Consider the following 15,393-nt stretch of genomic DNA (forward strand, 5'->3'; position numbering starts at 1 on the left):
CCTGGGGCCCCATAATCAATCAAGGAATCAATCCTAGAATTTGCATCAAATGCATTTTTTTCGTGATGTAGGAGAATGTTTATTTGGGGTAGGAAGTGGGGTGCAGCTAGAGCTAAACAGCTCCCTACCCTCCTCAGAAAAGGAGAATCAAATTATACAATTCCACATTGACCTTTGGCCAGAGGCAGCTGAAAGGAAATTGTGAAAGCCATAGAGTCAAACCCACCTGTTTTTCAATTGAAGAAACTGAGGCACAGAGAGGTGAGTGATTTGGCCAGGGTCTGAGGTGGGATTTGAATCCAGGTCTTCCTGACACCAAGTCAAGCATTCCTCACAACAACCCGGTAAAGTAGTGCTGCTATTACCCCACTTTGCAGATGAGGAAACTGAGGCTGAAGGAAGTGACTAACCTAGGATGAAACAATGAGGAAGCTATCAGAGGCAGAGTTTGAACTGAGATCCCAATGACTGACTGAGCTGACTCACCGTAGCCTGATACCTTGCTCCTCCCTTAAAGGCAAGTCAGGTGTGGACAATCAGGATGGGAGCCTTAGATGTTCCTTACAGGTCATAGCTCTAGAGCCAGGAGGGAACTTGGACACCACCTAGTCCACCCTCTGCATGTTAGTGATGGGGAAACTGAGGCTCAGAGAGATGAAATGACCTTCTGAAGAAGTTTACGTACACAACTAGTAAATGTCAGAGATGAAATCTGAACTCTGGAGCCCGTGCTCCTTCTGTTGTACCATGGAGCTCTATTGCAGCTGTCTCTTGGGGAGTTTCTTCGTTGGTGGGAGTATCTTGGTCTCCTAACTCCAGCACCTCTTGGTCAGGACTGATGGTGAGCCCTAATCTTCTGACACATTCTGTGCCTCTGGTCCTATTGTTTACCCTCCCTCCTTCCCAAGTAACAGCCTACCTCCCAGGGGACATGAGAAAATCACCATAGATATCAGATTCCCCTGTGTGTCCTGGGAATGTCAGTAACACCACCGCACTGGAAGAGGTCGGGCAGCTCTGTGTACATCCAAAAGGCCCTCCGGCATTGCCCAAGACACTGGCTTTACGTGTCTTTTCTAAAGTGCCTTGGCCCTGAGCCATGACTGCAAGTAAACAACCTCCCAGGCTGTTATGAGATACAATGAGATACGTTAAAGTGCTTTATAAATGTTGTTGCTATTGTAGTAGTAGTCATAATAATAATCATTGTTATTATTAATAGTAAACTAGGAAATAATATTCTTAAGATAACTATCAATTATTATATTGATATTATTGTATTCATTAATATAACTATTAATGTTATTAATAATTAATAGTAAACTAGGAAATAATTAATGTTATTAAGATAATTATCAATTATTATATCAATTATTTTCTTTTATTATTAATATTGGTGTGTTTATTAATATAACTATTAATAATAGTAAACTAGGAACCATAGAATTAGGACTGGAAGAGAGCTTGGAGGTCATCCAGTCTATCCCCTTTGTTTGACAGATGAGGAAATTGTAGCCCAGTAATGAGACTTTCCCAAGGTCACTTGAATACTAAGCGACAGAGGCAAGATGGGAACGCAGGTGCTGTGGCTACAAAGTCAGGGCTCATTCCACGAGGCCATAGAATTGGCTGTAATTTTCCTGAGTCATTCTGGTTTAACGGGCATATTAACCAGAGAAGGTTTGCCTTCATAACTTAATGCCTAATAATGGCTTACAAAGAGTGTGTGGTCTGTTCTGCTTCCGCCATCTCATCCAACAGTTTTGTCAGTGAAGATTTAGCGAGTTATTCCTGATCAAAAACAAGGATTTTAAGACATCACACCAATCATGTCTAAATGCAGCTTTCTGGAAAGTGGGGGACCACAAATAGGGGATTGGCCTTGCCCAAACTGAATTAACCTAGCGGTAAGAAAGTTAAATGTCCTGTGGCGCTAAGCTTCTCCCGATTGTGTTTCAAAGGCAAAGTGATGTAGAAGTGCTGAGCTTGGGGGAGAGAGCTGGTTTGAATCCACCCACGACACTTAGCAGGTCTGGGAACCTAGGAAAGTCACTTCTCTTTAACAAGCCTCACTTTCCCCATCTGTGAAATAAGAAGGATCCCTGGCGTAAAGAATTCAGGAGCTGGCTTGTAGTCAGGAAGACTAGGGTTCTCCATCCTGTCCGTGTAACCTGGGACTAGTCATTGCATTTACCAACTCTCTGGGGCTGCAAATTACAAAGGAATTGCCCATCTGCATTTATGCACCCATAAAAGCCTCACATTACAAAGGACTGATAATAGCTTTGGGGTTGCAGGGATCAAATGACATTTATACACACATACACACACACACACACACACACATACATTATGTGTTTCTGTATGTATATTTGCACATTGTATATATATATATATATATGTAGATAGATATGTAGATAAATATGTATGCATATATATGCTTATAGGCATGTACGCATACATGTCTATGTGTGTTTATATGTACGTGTGTATATACACATGAGGGTACACGCATGCGTGTGTAGAAAGTGTTTTTCAAACCATAAAGCTACTTAGAATTATTAGCTGTTGTTATCGTCACCATCACCAAAGGAGGTCATATATGGGCTTTGCTTATGGCAGCATGCTACAGAAGTGCCCAGGGTGGGTGTAAATCTCTGGCCCTACTACATCCTCCATGTCTGAGAAATATGCCCTTATGATGGCAGCTGCCTCCTTGGCTGGAAAAAATCAATTGCATGACCGTACTTTAATGTCAGAGATGATCGGGCCTGCTTGTATGGGGGAAAAGTAGCAGAGAAGGCAGATGCCCGATGGGACCCACGGTGAAGCCGCCGTCACATGGCTGGAATTTTGATGTGGTGGTTTTCTTTTTCAAAAGTACCAGCCAGAACCATCCCATAACACTGTCTGTTCCCTGAGAATTGGTCAGGGGAAGCAGGTTTTTTCGCCATGGAAAGGGGAATCTTTCTGTGGCAAAAAGGCTCCCCACACTGAAACAAGGCCTCACTAAGTCAGAGGAAGGAGGGGAGAGTAAACTTCTGGTGACTCCAGCACAGGGGACAGCAGGCAGCCAGCCAATCGCCTATGTGCCTCCCAGCACACAGCTCTCCCCACCCAGGCTGTTCCCAGAGCCAGCCAGCCCCCTAAGTCGTGCCCCCTCGTAAAGGATGCTCCCCTCCGCTGATGCCAAGCTCGTTTGTCTCCCGGTCAACCTCCTGTAACTTCCTGTGTTTGACTTACTTTCAAACACCGGGCTGGCCTGCGGGGAAAGGGCCCTTCCACCGCTGAGATGGGGAAGACAAAGACGTGCAGCCCAGCTCTGCTGTTTGCTTCTGGCAAAGCGGTTGTGTGTTTTGTTTTTAAAGAGCAGAGTCAGACAGCTCCCTTCTCCCAGGACAGTCACTTCCAGCTTCACGACTGGCATTGACCAGAAGTCAAAAAGTTTGGGACTCGGACGTTGGGAGAAGTCACTGAAGAGGAGTCCCCCTGGTTTGGAGCCTCCTTCTCAGGCCTCCTCCACCACCATTCCTCAGAAGGGGTGAGGGTTTTAATCCTCATTAAGAACCATCCTCATCAGGGCTCCCCCGGCTGCAGGTCACAGCCCTGCAGCCTGATGTGGGTTTGTCCAGCAGAGAACTGGGAAGGAGGAGGCAGAGACTGAGTGCGGCTGCCCACAGATGAAGTTATTTAGACCAATTAAGTCGCTGGGATTCAGGAACTGAATTATAATTCTCCAGAGGTATTGGCATTTGGTATTTTAAAGAATCTGGGTTTTTTAAGAGAGAGAGAGAGAAGAAGAAGAAGGAGGAGGAGAGGAGAGAGAATGAGATTGGCATTATATGTGTGTAGTTCTTCCACCTTGAAGTAAACAGAATCTGAAGGCAGAGGCCCTGGGGCAGAATCCCTGCTGGGTCATTTCCCATCTGTGTGACCCATTCTCTCACTCTGCCTTGATGTTCTCATCTGTAAAATGCACATTCTATGGGATTACTTTCTGCTGGATAGGCATGCTGCTGGAGCAGACCAAGCCCTTCCCTTTGTGACCCAGAATAAGGAGCCTCTGAGCTGGCCTAGGCCTTCTGTCCTGGTAGAAATGAGGAGCCTGGGGCCTAGCCAGGTCTAATGACTAGCCCTATAGTAAATGGGGATCAAGTGGTAAAACCACCATTTGAACTCATATCCTCTGAGGCCCGATCGGAGTCCTTTTCCCCCAGTGGCCGCCAGAGGTTGGCTTGAACAACCTGTTCTTTTGCCAGTGAAGAAGCCAGGGCTTAGCCAGAGAGGTCTTGTCCAAGGCCAAGGAGCCACTTGCCTGCCTCACACCCTGCTCAGGGCTCTGTCTGCTCCCCTTCAGGAAGGCTTGTGATGAAGCTTAGGATGTGGGAAATCCCCTCTTTCCTTCACGTTAATATCTCGCCTTCTCTTTGCCCAGGCTTGTGATGTTCCTAAAAAAAGAGCTGTGCTGTGGGGTCTCTCTGTGGGGCTAAATAAATAGAGCTGCTCTAGACAGTCACCAATGGTCTGAACAGACAGCTGCCTCCTTCTGGGTCTCAGTTTCCTCCTGTATAAAATGACCAGTTGCACAGCTGGACAGGATGAAAGAAAACTGGTTCAGAAGTCAGCAAGAGCTGGATTCAAATCCTAATTCTGAAGTTTACTGCCTCTGAGGGGGAATCATTTCCCTTTCCTAGGCCAAAGTATATTCATCTCTAAAGGGATGATGTCAGACTGGATGGCCTCAGGTCCAGAGCTATGATTCCATGATTCATTTAGCTTTCAACTTTGTCAAGACTCCTTCCAGGTGGAGATTGAGGAAGAACAGAGATTTGCTTGAGAAAGTCAGCAAGGGTTTTACCGTCTTCTGAGAATGAGTGAAGATAGTCACATCCCCCCTCTTTTCCCCATTCCATTGCCTAGAACACATCTATCTGCATGGCTCCAAGCTGTTGGTGGTGCCTCAGTCTGAAATGTATCATCCTTCTTAAATTCCCATCTGACAGTCCTTCTCCCTGGTACCCACTCCTCCCCTTATCAGGGACTCCCTTAACTCATATTTCAGTTATTTGTAAGAGTGTTTATGTCTGCCGAAGATTAAGTGCTCTCAAGAACGGAAGTCTTGTTTTGATATCTTGTGAAACCCCACATTTGCCTCTGTTCCATTTAAACAAGAGAAGAGAGAAGTGAGATTTAAATGAAGGGGCTTTTGGAAGAGAGAGAGAGAGAGAGAGAGAGAGAGAGAAAGAGAGAGAGAGAGAGAGAGAGAGAGAGAGAGAGAGTGTGTGTGTGTGTGTGTGTGTGTGTGTGTGTGCGCGCGCGCATGCGCGCTTGAGCATGCTTTAGGAAGGATCCTGTTGTTTTCAGTTGCTTTGGTTGGTAAGAACTTTGTTTTCTTTTGGGGATTTCCACCAGATTTCCCCCAGTGTTGACCCAGACTTCTGTCACTGACCTCAGGGTTTTCTCCATCTTTTGCCTGAGCTTAACCTAAGTCTAGAAATGGGATTTCTAGGTGTTTTCAAGGATTTCGTTTCATAGGTACTGATCTCGAGTGGCCAGCGATGGGCTCGGTGTTCTTGCGAACGCCTTTCTGGCAGAAGGCTTGCAGCTTCCTGGTGTCATGTACGTGAATCAGTCCTTTAACAAGGATTCATGAAGTTCCTCCTACCTGCCAGCCACTGGGAACACAATGACAAAGTAAGGGAAGGCACCGACATGAAGAGGTACTGGCATCTTTACCGTCGTGCCTTTACCAGCTTGAAATCTGAGACTCACAAAGGTGAAATGTTATCAGAACTAGTCAGTATTGCGCAGCTTCTAAGTGTCGGAGCAGAGAGGGGAACACGTGACTTATGCCTGAAAAGACCAGGGACCTCTCCTGTCTCACTGAAGGCAGCCACTCTTAGAATCCCCAAGGTGGGTCTGAAGACTTTGCCCAGCGGTCTACACAGGCCCCCCAAATCTTTTGACCCGTTTTCGAGGGTCTGTTGTCCAGACTGCCTGCAGCCTCTGCCGCTGCTGGCTCTCCCTGGCCACCAGGTCAGGATGATTTACTCTTGGTTATGTTTCCTGGGGCAGGGATGATGTTTTTGTTGGCTGCATCATACACGTTGCTTTTCTTTCATCAGGGAAAGCTGTAGCTGATTTGGACAGTGCTGCATTTTAACACACCTGCTGAATCCTGTTCCACAGGGATCATTTGCATATTTCTAATATTTCCTCTTTGCAGACTTGGGCACTTTTTGAATGAAGACCCGTCAGCGCTTTCCCTGATACCTGCTTCCCAAGAAACTTAGTGATGTCTATTTCTGAAAACTGATGGGGTGGAATTTGATTTGTGTGTGTGTGTGTGTGTGTGTGTGTGTGTGTGTGTGTGTGTGTGTGTGTGTGTGTGTGCCTTTAGTTTTCTGAAAAGCTAAGAGGTTCTTGCGGCAGGAGAGGGAAAGTTATGCAGTTCCAATCCTGGCTTAGCCACTTATTACCAGGGTGACCATGGACAGCTCATTTCCTCTCTCTTGACCTCAGTTTCCTCATCTGTAAAATGAGTGGGTTGGACTGGATAGTGTCTAAATTCTCTTCCAGCTCAGAATACAACAGTCCTTATAGGATGCCAGGGCTGAAAGTAAGAATTTATCTTCATCATGTGGGCCTCTATGAGTAATAGCTTTTTAATTACAGTGTCTGTGATTTCTTCCCTAACATATAACCCAGGGTCAAGACAAAGAGGAAATAATGGATTTGATTCTGTTTTTTCAGAAATTTCTGAGGGGCAAGTAGGTGGCACAGTGGATAGAGCACCGGCCCTGAGTTCAAATCCAACCTCAGAAACATAACATTTACTAGCTGTGTGACCCTGGGCAAGTCACTTAACCCCAATTGCCAAGAAAGAAAGAAAGAAAGAAAGAAAGAAAGAAAGAAAGAAAGAAAGAAAGAAAGAAAGAAAGAAAGAAAGAAAGAAAGAAAGAAAGAAAGAAAGAAAGAAATTTCTGGCAATAGGTCATTGATGCGTAGCATCTTGGAGATGAGATAATAACTCACATGCATGTAATACTTTGCAAAAATAATTGCATTTGATTGTAGAACAACCCTAAAAGGAAAGATGTTATCCCCATCTCACAGATGAAAAAAACTAAGGCCTACACATAGGTGGTTGGAAGAAAGAGTGGTACTAGAATCCAGCCTTAATGAGAATGAACTTCTTTGTTAACTTTCCTTTCCTTCCTTCCTTCCTTCCTTCCTTTTTTCCTTCCTTCCTTCCTTCCTTCCTTCCTTCCTTTCCTTCCTTCCTTCCTTCCTTCCCTACTTTCTTTCTCCCTCCCTTCTTTCTTTCAACATAGACCAGTTTTATTTTCAAATTTAAGAACACAGAAGTAACTTGCTCTTGGGCCCGTAAAGAGTCAGCAGTCCTCAAAGTGGGTCATCCTCACACAGAAGCTCTATGTAGAGTCTCTGTGATTCACACTACTGTCCAAGGTAGGAAAGGGCAGTGTGTATCCATGTTAGTTCCCCCACAGAACTCATCCCACCATGCCCACATCCCATCTAGAAGGCTCTACTCTTCCTCGTTTTGGCCATTCGCCTCATGTGATTGGGTTCTAGAGGAAACCATGCCCCCTCCCATGCTCCCTCTGCCTCCACCCCTTCCAGGAGCTTTCTGGGACTGACACAGGGTTCCTGGCCCAGGCCCAGGGTCTCGGGCTGAGAGCCCTCAGAGTCGTAGATGTTCTTTTCTCCAAAGCTGGCTTGGTGCGTTGCTGTTGGGAAACAGGGGCTTGTATTTGGCTTGGCACCTGCTGTGCGGTTTACCTTTCTCTGGACCCGTCGGCTTCCTGTGGAGCCCGGATCTGAGCCCTTCAGGGATTGGCTGAGGCTTTTGGGAGCCGGGCTGGGTGTTTATTTAATCTGCTCATGTTGTGTCTGTTCTGCGGCCGCTTTCTGACACAGTTGTGTCTGTAGTTGAGTTGTCTAATTATTTTACCATTGTTCTTTCTGTCTGTCTTTCATTTCTGCCTAATGCTCTTGTTTCCCCCCTAGAGTTCCACTCCCAGCTCATTTAGAGAAGGAAACAGATTAACTTCCATGTAAAATGAGACTCCAGACGGAGCTCTTATGTGGGCAGGGGGGATTTGTCATTATTCTCTTGTTCATGAAAAGAAGGAAGACCTCATTGAGTTGGGTTAGTGAGTGAGTCATTTGCAAGTATACAAAGAGTCTGTGATTTTGTCAGAATGGGGAACTCCTACTGTGGGAACCCCCCTCCACCATCACCGATTGCAACCCTCCCTAACTCAGGAGATAACTCCTTATGCTTCTTCATTTGTCTCCAGAAGTGGATACTGATGGCCACCCCCCCCCCATCTTGGGAGACTTTCTTCCTTTGGCAGGCAAACCGTTGTGTCTCTCTGTCCTCCCACTGCCAAGACCATTCTGCCCCAGATTCCTCAGCCACTTTATTTTTCTGCTCCTTCCCCATAACTGGGGCTGCACCCTAAAGGCCTCTCTATATATACAAGGTAAATAGAAATGATTGCTGAGAGAAAGTGCTGGAATGAAGAGGGGTTGGGAAGGCTTCCTGTAGGAGGTGGGATTTGAGTTGGGCCTTAAAGAAGCCAGGGAAGCCAGGGGCAGAGATAGGAGGGAGAGCCATAAGGAAGTGAAGGAACTGAAAGCAGGGAAGACTTTGGGGAAGGGCCATGAGCAGCCCCAGGCTTCCCCTTTTGACTTCAACATTCACCTTTTGAAGTCAGGTGTTTGGCTTGCATCTACTTGGCCACGTCTCTGGCAATTCAGGTTTCTGCTCCTTCGTCAGGAAACATCAGACCAGCTTGTCCAAACTTCTTGTGAGTAGCTCATGTGTCATGGATATCACATGCTGTGTCATTGGTGCAAGGGGAGGCTGCAGGAAATGGGGAAGGAATTATGTTGGCTCTACAGAGGGAGACTAAAGGGTGCATTTTGGTGCAGAAAAGCCCCCTCCATCCTCCAGCCTCAACCCCGAGAGAACACGCTCTAATTGCATGGTTCTCGTAAGCAGAGACTGTGTCACAATCAGACTTTCTAACAGGAGGCTTGGTGTGGGGCAGGGGCTTCAAAGTGTGCTCCAGAGCCCCCTCGGGGTCCTTGAGATGCTTTTAGGACAACCATGAGGTTAAAACGATTTTCATATTAGATGTTTTAGCTTCTAAAATAGCAATAATATTCATAGATATAAACCACGTAAGTAAAAGCTCTTGTAGTGGTGGTGTGTGTGTGTCTGAGAGAGGAATCTTTGATAAATTTTAAGAGTATAAATGGGTGCTTAGGCCCAAAATTTTGAGAACAGGTATAGTGGATTGAATGCTGGTCTTGGAGTCAGCATGATCTGAGTTCAAATTCTGCCCATTTATTAGCTCTGAAGCCTCAGAGAGGAGTACTGCACACCTTTCTAAATCACGTGCCAAGGGACAGGGTCCCACTGGCCATCAGAGACTGCTGTACAATCAGGTGCATCTCAGAATATACTCAAAACCACCCAAAAGCAGGCCATGTCTGTCGGAGGTGGCAAAGCAGAGAGTATGTTGGGTTTGGAATCCAAAGACCTCACAATCTCCAAGCTTCTGTTTCCTTCTCTGGAACGCCAGAACACTCACGTGGCCCACTGGAGAGTTGTGATGAAGGGGAAATGCCATGAAGTGGAAAGAGCACTGCGATTGTAGCCAGAAGACCTGGGTTCGAGTCTCTGTGACTGGAGGAGACATCTTTGGCCCCTTTCTTGCTGTGTGACCTCTCTCTGGGCTTTACTTCACTTACCAGTAAAGTGGACTGGAGGTCTGGAGAAACCCAGTATTTTAAGTCTGCAGCAAAGGAGCTATGTAACACTCAGAAATTTACCTTTCCTTTCAAGATGGAACCTCCTTTTACTGGGAGAAAAGTGTTTGGCTAAGTTTCTCAACCAGCATTTAACGTCATTAGCCTCCTAATTGAATTCAGTCCAGTCCATTCACTGAAACATTCGTCGGTAACTGTCGAGGACCTCAGAGCCCTAGATCTTCCATTATAGAATGGCGGCCGCGTCAGGGAATTTGTCGATGCCTTGACTTTCTTTTGAGGGGGCAGGCACTGAAGCGCTTCCCCACCTGTCTCTGCAAAGCATCAAGTGATCCTAATTTTAAGGGGCAGTCCCATTCGAGTCTCAAGGGGGTCAGCAGCTGCACTTAGGATTTTCTCAGATCTTTTTTACTATTTTACTAAAACTTCCCAGACTGAAACATTAGTTAACAAGTGAGTGCCCTGTCTCTTTTAAAGGCTTTGCTGGGTTCATTCAATTCATTTTCTTTGGGAGAGTAGAAAGAGCATGGGGTCTGGAATCAGAGGACCCAACTCTAAGGCTTTCTTCTTCTTGTGCCTTTAATTTTCATGAGCCTCAGTTTTCTCCCCTGTAGAATGGGGATAAGAATAGTTTCCCTCTCACAAGGTTGTTAGAAGAATCATTTGAGATATTTCCTTTTGCAAGCCTCAAGTGCTGTATACAAGTTAGCTACTGGTATTGAGTACATAGTACTGTCAGGCACGTACTTAGCCCCTGACCAGCAGTGGGGATTGATGACATTTGTGTCATCTCAGGAATAGCTACTCCCAGAATCCTAGTTCTAGAGCTGGAAGGAACCTTTGAAGTCAGCTAGTATAAAGTCCTCACTTAGGGGCCTGAGACCCAAAGGGGAGGAATTCCTTTCCCAAGGTCACAGAATGAGGCAGCAGCCACTGGGAGATTTGAACCCAGGCTTCTGACTCCAGTTCCAGCACACTGGAGCTCTCAGGGTTGCAGATGCCACTTTAGGTATTGATTTGGGGGCGGGAGCAGTTTAGAGCATTGGGGTGCTTGAGAACACAGACAAACCGGGTGGCTCTTTGGTGGCACGCTGTCCTTCCAAGTTTGTCTCCGACCTTGGAGAAGCGAGGTCTATTTCCAAGATGCTGCTTCTTCCATGGAGTCATAGCTGCCCTTCTCAAGTAGATGCTTCCCGGACAAGAACTCTTTTCTTCTCAGCAAACATTAGCGGCCCTTGTCCCAGTTCCCTCAGCTCGGGCTCACATGCCTCTTCACAGGGGAAAGAAGCCAGCCTCCAGTCATGAGAAAGGTAGGAAATCAGGTCCACGCAGATGACGGGGAGAGTGAAGACGCGGTGTCCTAGGGCTGAAAAGGACCGTCCAGGCTGGGAGGGTTGGGTGGAAGGTGGCGTGTGTGCCTGCCACGGCAGGCCTGGGGTCCCACCCCAGCTCAGGCCCCTTCCTTTTACAGATGAGCCTTAGGAAGGTCAAGCCACTTGCCGAGGGACACAAATAAAGGCAGAACAGAAAGAGATTCAATAGTTTCAATAATCTGGAGTTTAAGAAAAGAGCACTTAGGTCCATTAGGAAAAGATGAAAGGAGCCATTAGGTCGATAGATTGCCTTTTTTCCCCCCTCAAATTAAAACAAACTTGTAAGACCCTATTTCACAAAGAGAGGCAAGTGAGCCAGGGGAGGCTTGCAGCCCAGCACCTTGCCACTACTTAGCATAGCCTTCTGCCTGGGGGATGGGAGGCGCTGCTTCTGTCCTGTAGCCTCAGTTTCCACATCTGTTAAATGGAGGGATTGGCCCAGAAGGCGCCTTATGACACCAGTTTCCCGTGAATGGAATCTGACTCCCTGTGCCTTCCCAACATCCTGCCATTCTTAATGATGTTTTTACTAACAGAGTACAAAATATGATTCAAGATCACGTCCTGAGTCAGGTCAGGGGGAAGGCCCTAGTGACATTGGCAGGCCGTTGCTCCTGGCGGCAGAGCAGGAAGATGCTGCACAATGGGGCGCCTGTCTCACAGCTGGGCACATGCGGCGTCCCTGCCGGCCCTTCACCTCTTCCTGCTCTGCGTGGGCCGGTCCGACTGACTTCAGCAGAGTGTCCCTGTACTCCAGCGGGGCTCCAGCGGGGCTCCAGCGGGAGCACAGCGCTGGCCTGTCACATCCCTCCCAGACTTACTAGGGGTGCTAGTGATCTCAGGAACATGGAACCTCCAGCTTGGAAGGCACCTTGGCCACCACGCAGCCGTCCCCTCTTCGACAGACCCCACACCCCTTGTTCACCCTTTCCTTGGAGACCCCCGGCACAGGAAAGCTACTCCCTTCTCAAGCAGCGCAGACTCCTCATGAGCCGCTGTAATTGCTAGGAGGTTTTTCAACAAAGAGCAGTAGCTATTCAGAGATGACCCAAAACAAGTCTGGATGCCGCCTTTGACATAAGCAAACTTTTCACAGACATAGACTTAATACCAATCCAGCCTGGTTGTTGTTTTTTTTTTTTTTTGAAATGTGCCCTGGGCTTGCTTTGTAATCATAGAACATTCAAGATCTTAGGCCACATCTTAGGGTGACAGTATTAGAGAGGGCCTTGGAACCTAGAATTTTAGAATATTGGATGGCAGAGCTGGGAGGGGCCTTAGAATGTGGAGTGTTAGAAGGAAGAGAGGAAAGAGACAAGCCTTTACTAAGTGCCTGCATGCTAGGCATCAGTGCTAAGTGCATTACAAATACCATCTCCTTTCCTTCTCATAATTACCCTTCGAGGTAGGGGCCCAGGTTACAGTTGAGGAAACTGAGTCAGGCAGCAGTTAGTCAACTTGCCTAGGGTTACACAGCCGGTAAGTATTAGAGTCCAGATTTGAACTCAGGTCTTCATGACTTCCAGACTAGCCATCTGGCTGCTTCCAAATACAGTAGGGCCGTTCCAGAAGGGGGCTTAGACACAAAATCGCGGTACATAGAATAGCAGATCCAGAAGGGGCCTTAGAACACATTTTAGAGCTGGGAGAGACCCGAGAATATAGAAGACGAGGCCTGGAAATGGCCTCAGACCATAGAATGTTAGAGCAGAAAGGGAGGGACCTTTGAACCCCAAAGGCATCTTAGAAAGCAGGCTCTTCACAGAAAAGGTGAGAATATGGCTAAGAATTCCTTACAGGGATTATTGCGTACTGATGTCCATCAATCTGTGCACGTAGCCCAAAATACATTCCCTCTACAGGAAATTCAGACAACTGGTAAAGTAACAGAGACAGAAACAATATCTCCGCAGCAGCTTCCAAAGTCAAGAAAAATTGGAGCCATAAAACAAACAGTTCCTCTGGAGAATGCTTGTTTCAAAATGACATCGCCACTATTGGTGGTATTTTTTTTTTAATAGCTATTAAAGAAAGTCAAGGAACAAACATGAATTGTAGTTGCCCTCATGGAGAAGATGGATTTCAGGAAATCTCCCTGGGCAAGGCTTTGTTTTGAGGCTTTTAAGATTCTCTCTCTCTTTTAAGTTCTATTTGTGTTTTAAAAGAAAAGCCCAATTCAGGTCAATATCAGATTTCCATATACCAAGGGAAATGCATGATTTCATCAATGTGGGTGCTGCCCAATATGTCTTAATATATGGCCTTCAGGAGTTTCTGTGGCTGAAAACTACTGTGATTCCATAGCCCATCTGGTAACATGCCTAGAGAGGCTAGTCATCTGATGGGAGACTTACTGTCATCACTGGGCCCATATCTGAAACCTTTGTAGCGTGGTAGAATCTTCCAGAATCTGCACACTGTTGACCTCTTTGGGAACTGAAGGTCACCTTCGTGCCAAGAAGAGGTCTTGGAGGGACCTCAGAGTAGGACAGTTAGGCCTAATGCCGACCCATCCAAACTTTCCCTCCAGCATCTTAACGAGGTATCCAGCACATTCCTTTTCCTGAACAATATATTGCTAGAGGCCTGTGCTTTCTTGTGTCGAGAGTGGCCCCATTGGGGACCTCTTGGCTCCAAGCAGGATTCTAATAGAGTTCTCCCAGAGGAAAGGAAAAGCAGAGAACATAAAAAAAAAACCCTCCAATGCAGTAGATACAACATGATGTTGGGGGAAGGGGAAATCATCCTTGCCATTTGAAGTGGGGAGAATTTCTTGGTATTGCCAAGATCTCAACCCTAACCTAGGTGTCGGGCTGGCTACCCAAGCTGGACAGGAGGCAGCAAAGGCAGGCATGAGCCTCTCTAAAATCTGATCAGGTACGTTTCTTCCTCAGCCACTGGCCAGTCCTTCTATGCCAAAGCATTTTGAATGCAGGTCATTTTAGTTATTTCTTGGTAATAGAGGGAATTTTTATTTTCTCTTAATAATAATTCCTAGGCAAGTCACTTAATCCTCTGTTTTCCCCAGTTTCCTCAACTATAAAATGGGGACGATAATAGAACCTATTTCCCAGGGCTGTGGCATGATCTCAAATGAGATAATAATTGTAATAAGCACTTAGTACAGTGCTTAGCACATAGTAGGTGCTTTTCAGATGCTTTAAGAAGTAGAGGCAAGGATTGAGAGCACTTGGGGTAAGCAGTCATGTGTCAGAGCTAGAATTTGAAACCTGGTCTAGCTTGACTCCAAGTCCAGAACTTTTTCCATTATGTCATTTGGACTCTGGCAAAAAACATACGTTAAGAGCTCAGAAAGCTCCCATGAGCTTTATCTTAGAATTCAAAGAGATTTAGGCAACTAAATGGAGCAGTGAGTAGAGTATTAGATTAGAGACAGAAAGACCTGAGTTCAAATCCAGACAAAGAAACTTAGTAGTTGTGGGATCTTGAGTCTTTCAAGTCACCAACCCTCTCTCAGCCTTAGTCACCTCATTTGTAAAATGGAGGTAACAATAACACATCTCGCATTTGGTTGTCAAGCGCTACACAAATCTTTGTTTCCTTAGGTATTGATTTATTCCAATCCCCTCATTTTGTCAGGCACCAGCAACTGAGCCAGGATTAGAATCCGGGGCTCCTGACTTTCATTCGAGGGTCTATACCCTATGCTAAGCTGCCTTCTTCTGATTTAATAAGCTCAAATTCCACACAGCAACAAGAAGTTGAAATCCTAACTAGGCCACATTCACCAAGACATCTCCCTAGCTGTAAACTTAGATATGTTTCATCCTGCCTGTCCCCCACAGTGTCTCATCATATACACTGGAGCTAATTGAATTAATTGGACTCGTGACACCCTCGGCCCGCTCCACTCCTCGAGGGCAGGGGCTGTGGCTGTCTCTCTTGGAACCTTACACTGGTTCCTAAGTAAGTGGGGACCTCATAAATGCTCTCTGATGAGGATAATGATGGCCTCACTCAGTTCAGTGATGCCCATCCCCACAGATACAACACAGGCTCTTTTTTTTTTTTAAAGGAAGCAGACGTTTGTTGCTAAGCAACATTTAGAGGCCTGGGTCTTTTTCTCACACTAGGTGGAAGGGCAACAGCTGTTCCTAACTTCATTCAAGGACCAGTTGCTTCAAAGTTGCTTTGGCAAGATCATATTGCTGGGTGACATCCCTTTGCCCTGAATGATGGGCTGTTGGGATAGGAG

At 46.3% G+C, this 15,393-nt stretch overlaps 1 protein-coding gene across 2 annotated transcripts in view; it reads left to right on the plus strand.

The window, feature by feature from the left end:
• The window catches only part of PDE4B (phosphodiesterase 4B), a 664,994-nt gene that overhangs the window by 624,437 nt on the left and 25,164 nt on the right, over positions 1 to 15,393 (plus strand). The window contains exon 1 of one of the 2 annotated variants that reach the window (XM_078156692.1): positions 5,390 to 5,913. The exons of the other annotated variant lie outside the window; for it this stretch is intronic. Coding sequence (XP_078012818.1) covers positions 5,650 to 5,913 — 264 coding nt within the window. The 5' untranslated portion in view covers positions 5,390 to 5,649. Of the gene's footprint in view, positions 1 to 5,389; positions 5,914 to 15,393 lie in introns of those variants that run through there. 2 annotated transcript variants of the gene reach the window in all.

Source organism: Phascolarctos cinereus, unplaced genomic scaffold, assembly GCF_003287225.1.
Source record: "Phascolarctos cinereus isolate Bilbo 61053 unplaced genomic scaffold, phaCin_HiC Scaffold_5;HRSCAF=322, whole genome shotgun sequence".
NCBI classification, from domain to species: domain Eukaryota; kingdom Metazoa; phylum Chordata; class Mammalia; order Diprotodontia; family Phascolarctidae; genus Phascolarctos; species Phascolarctos cinereus.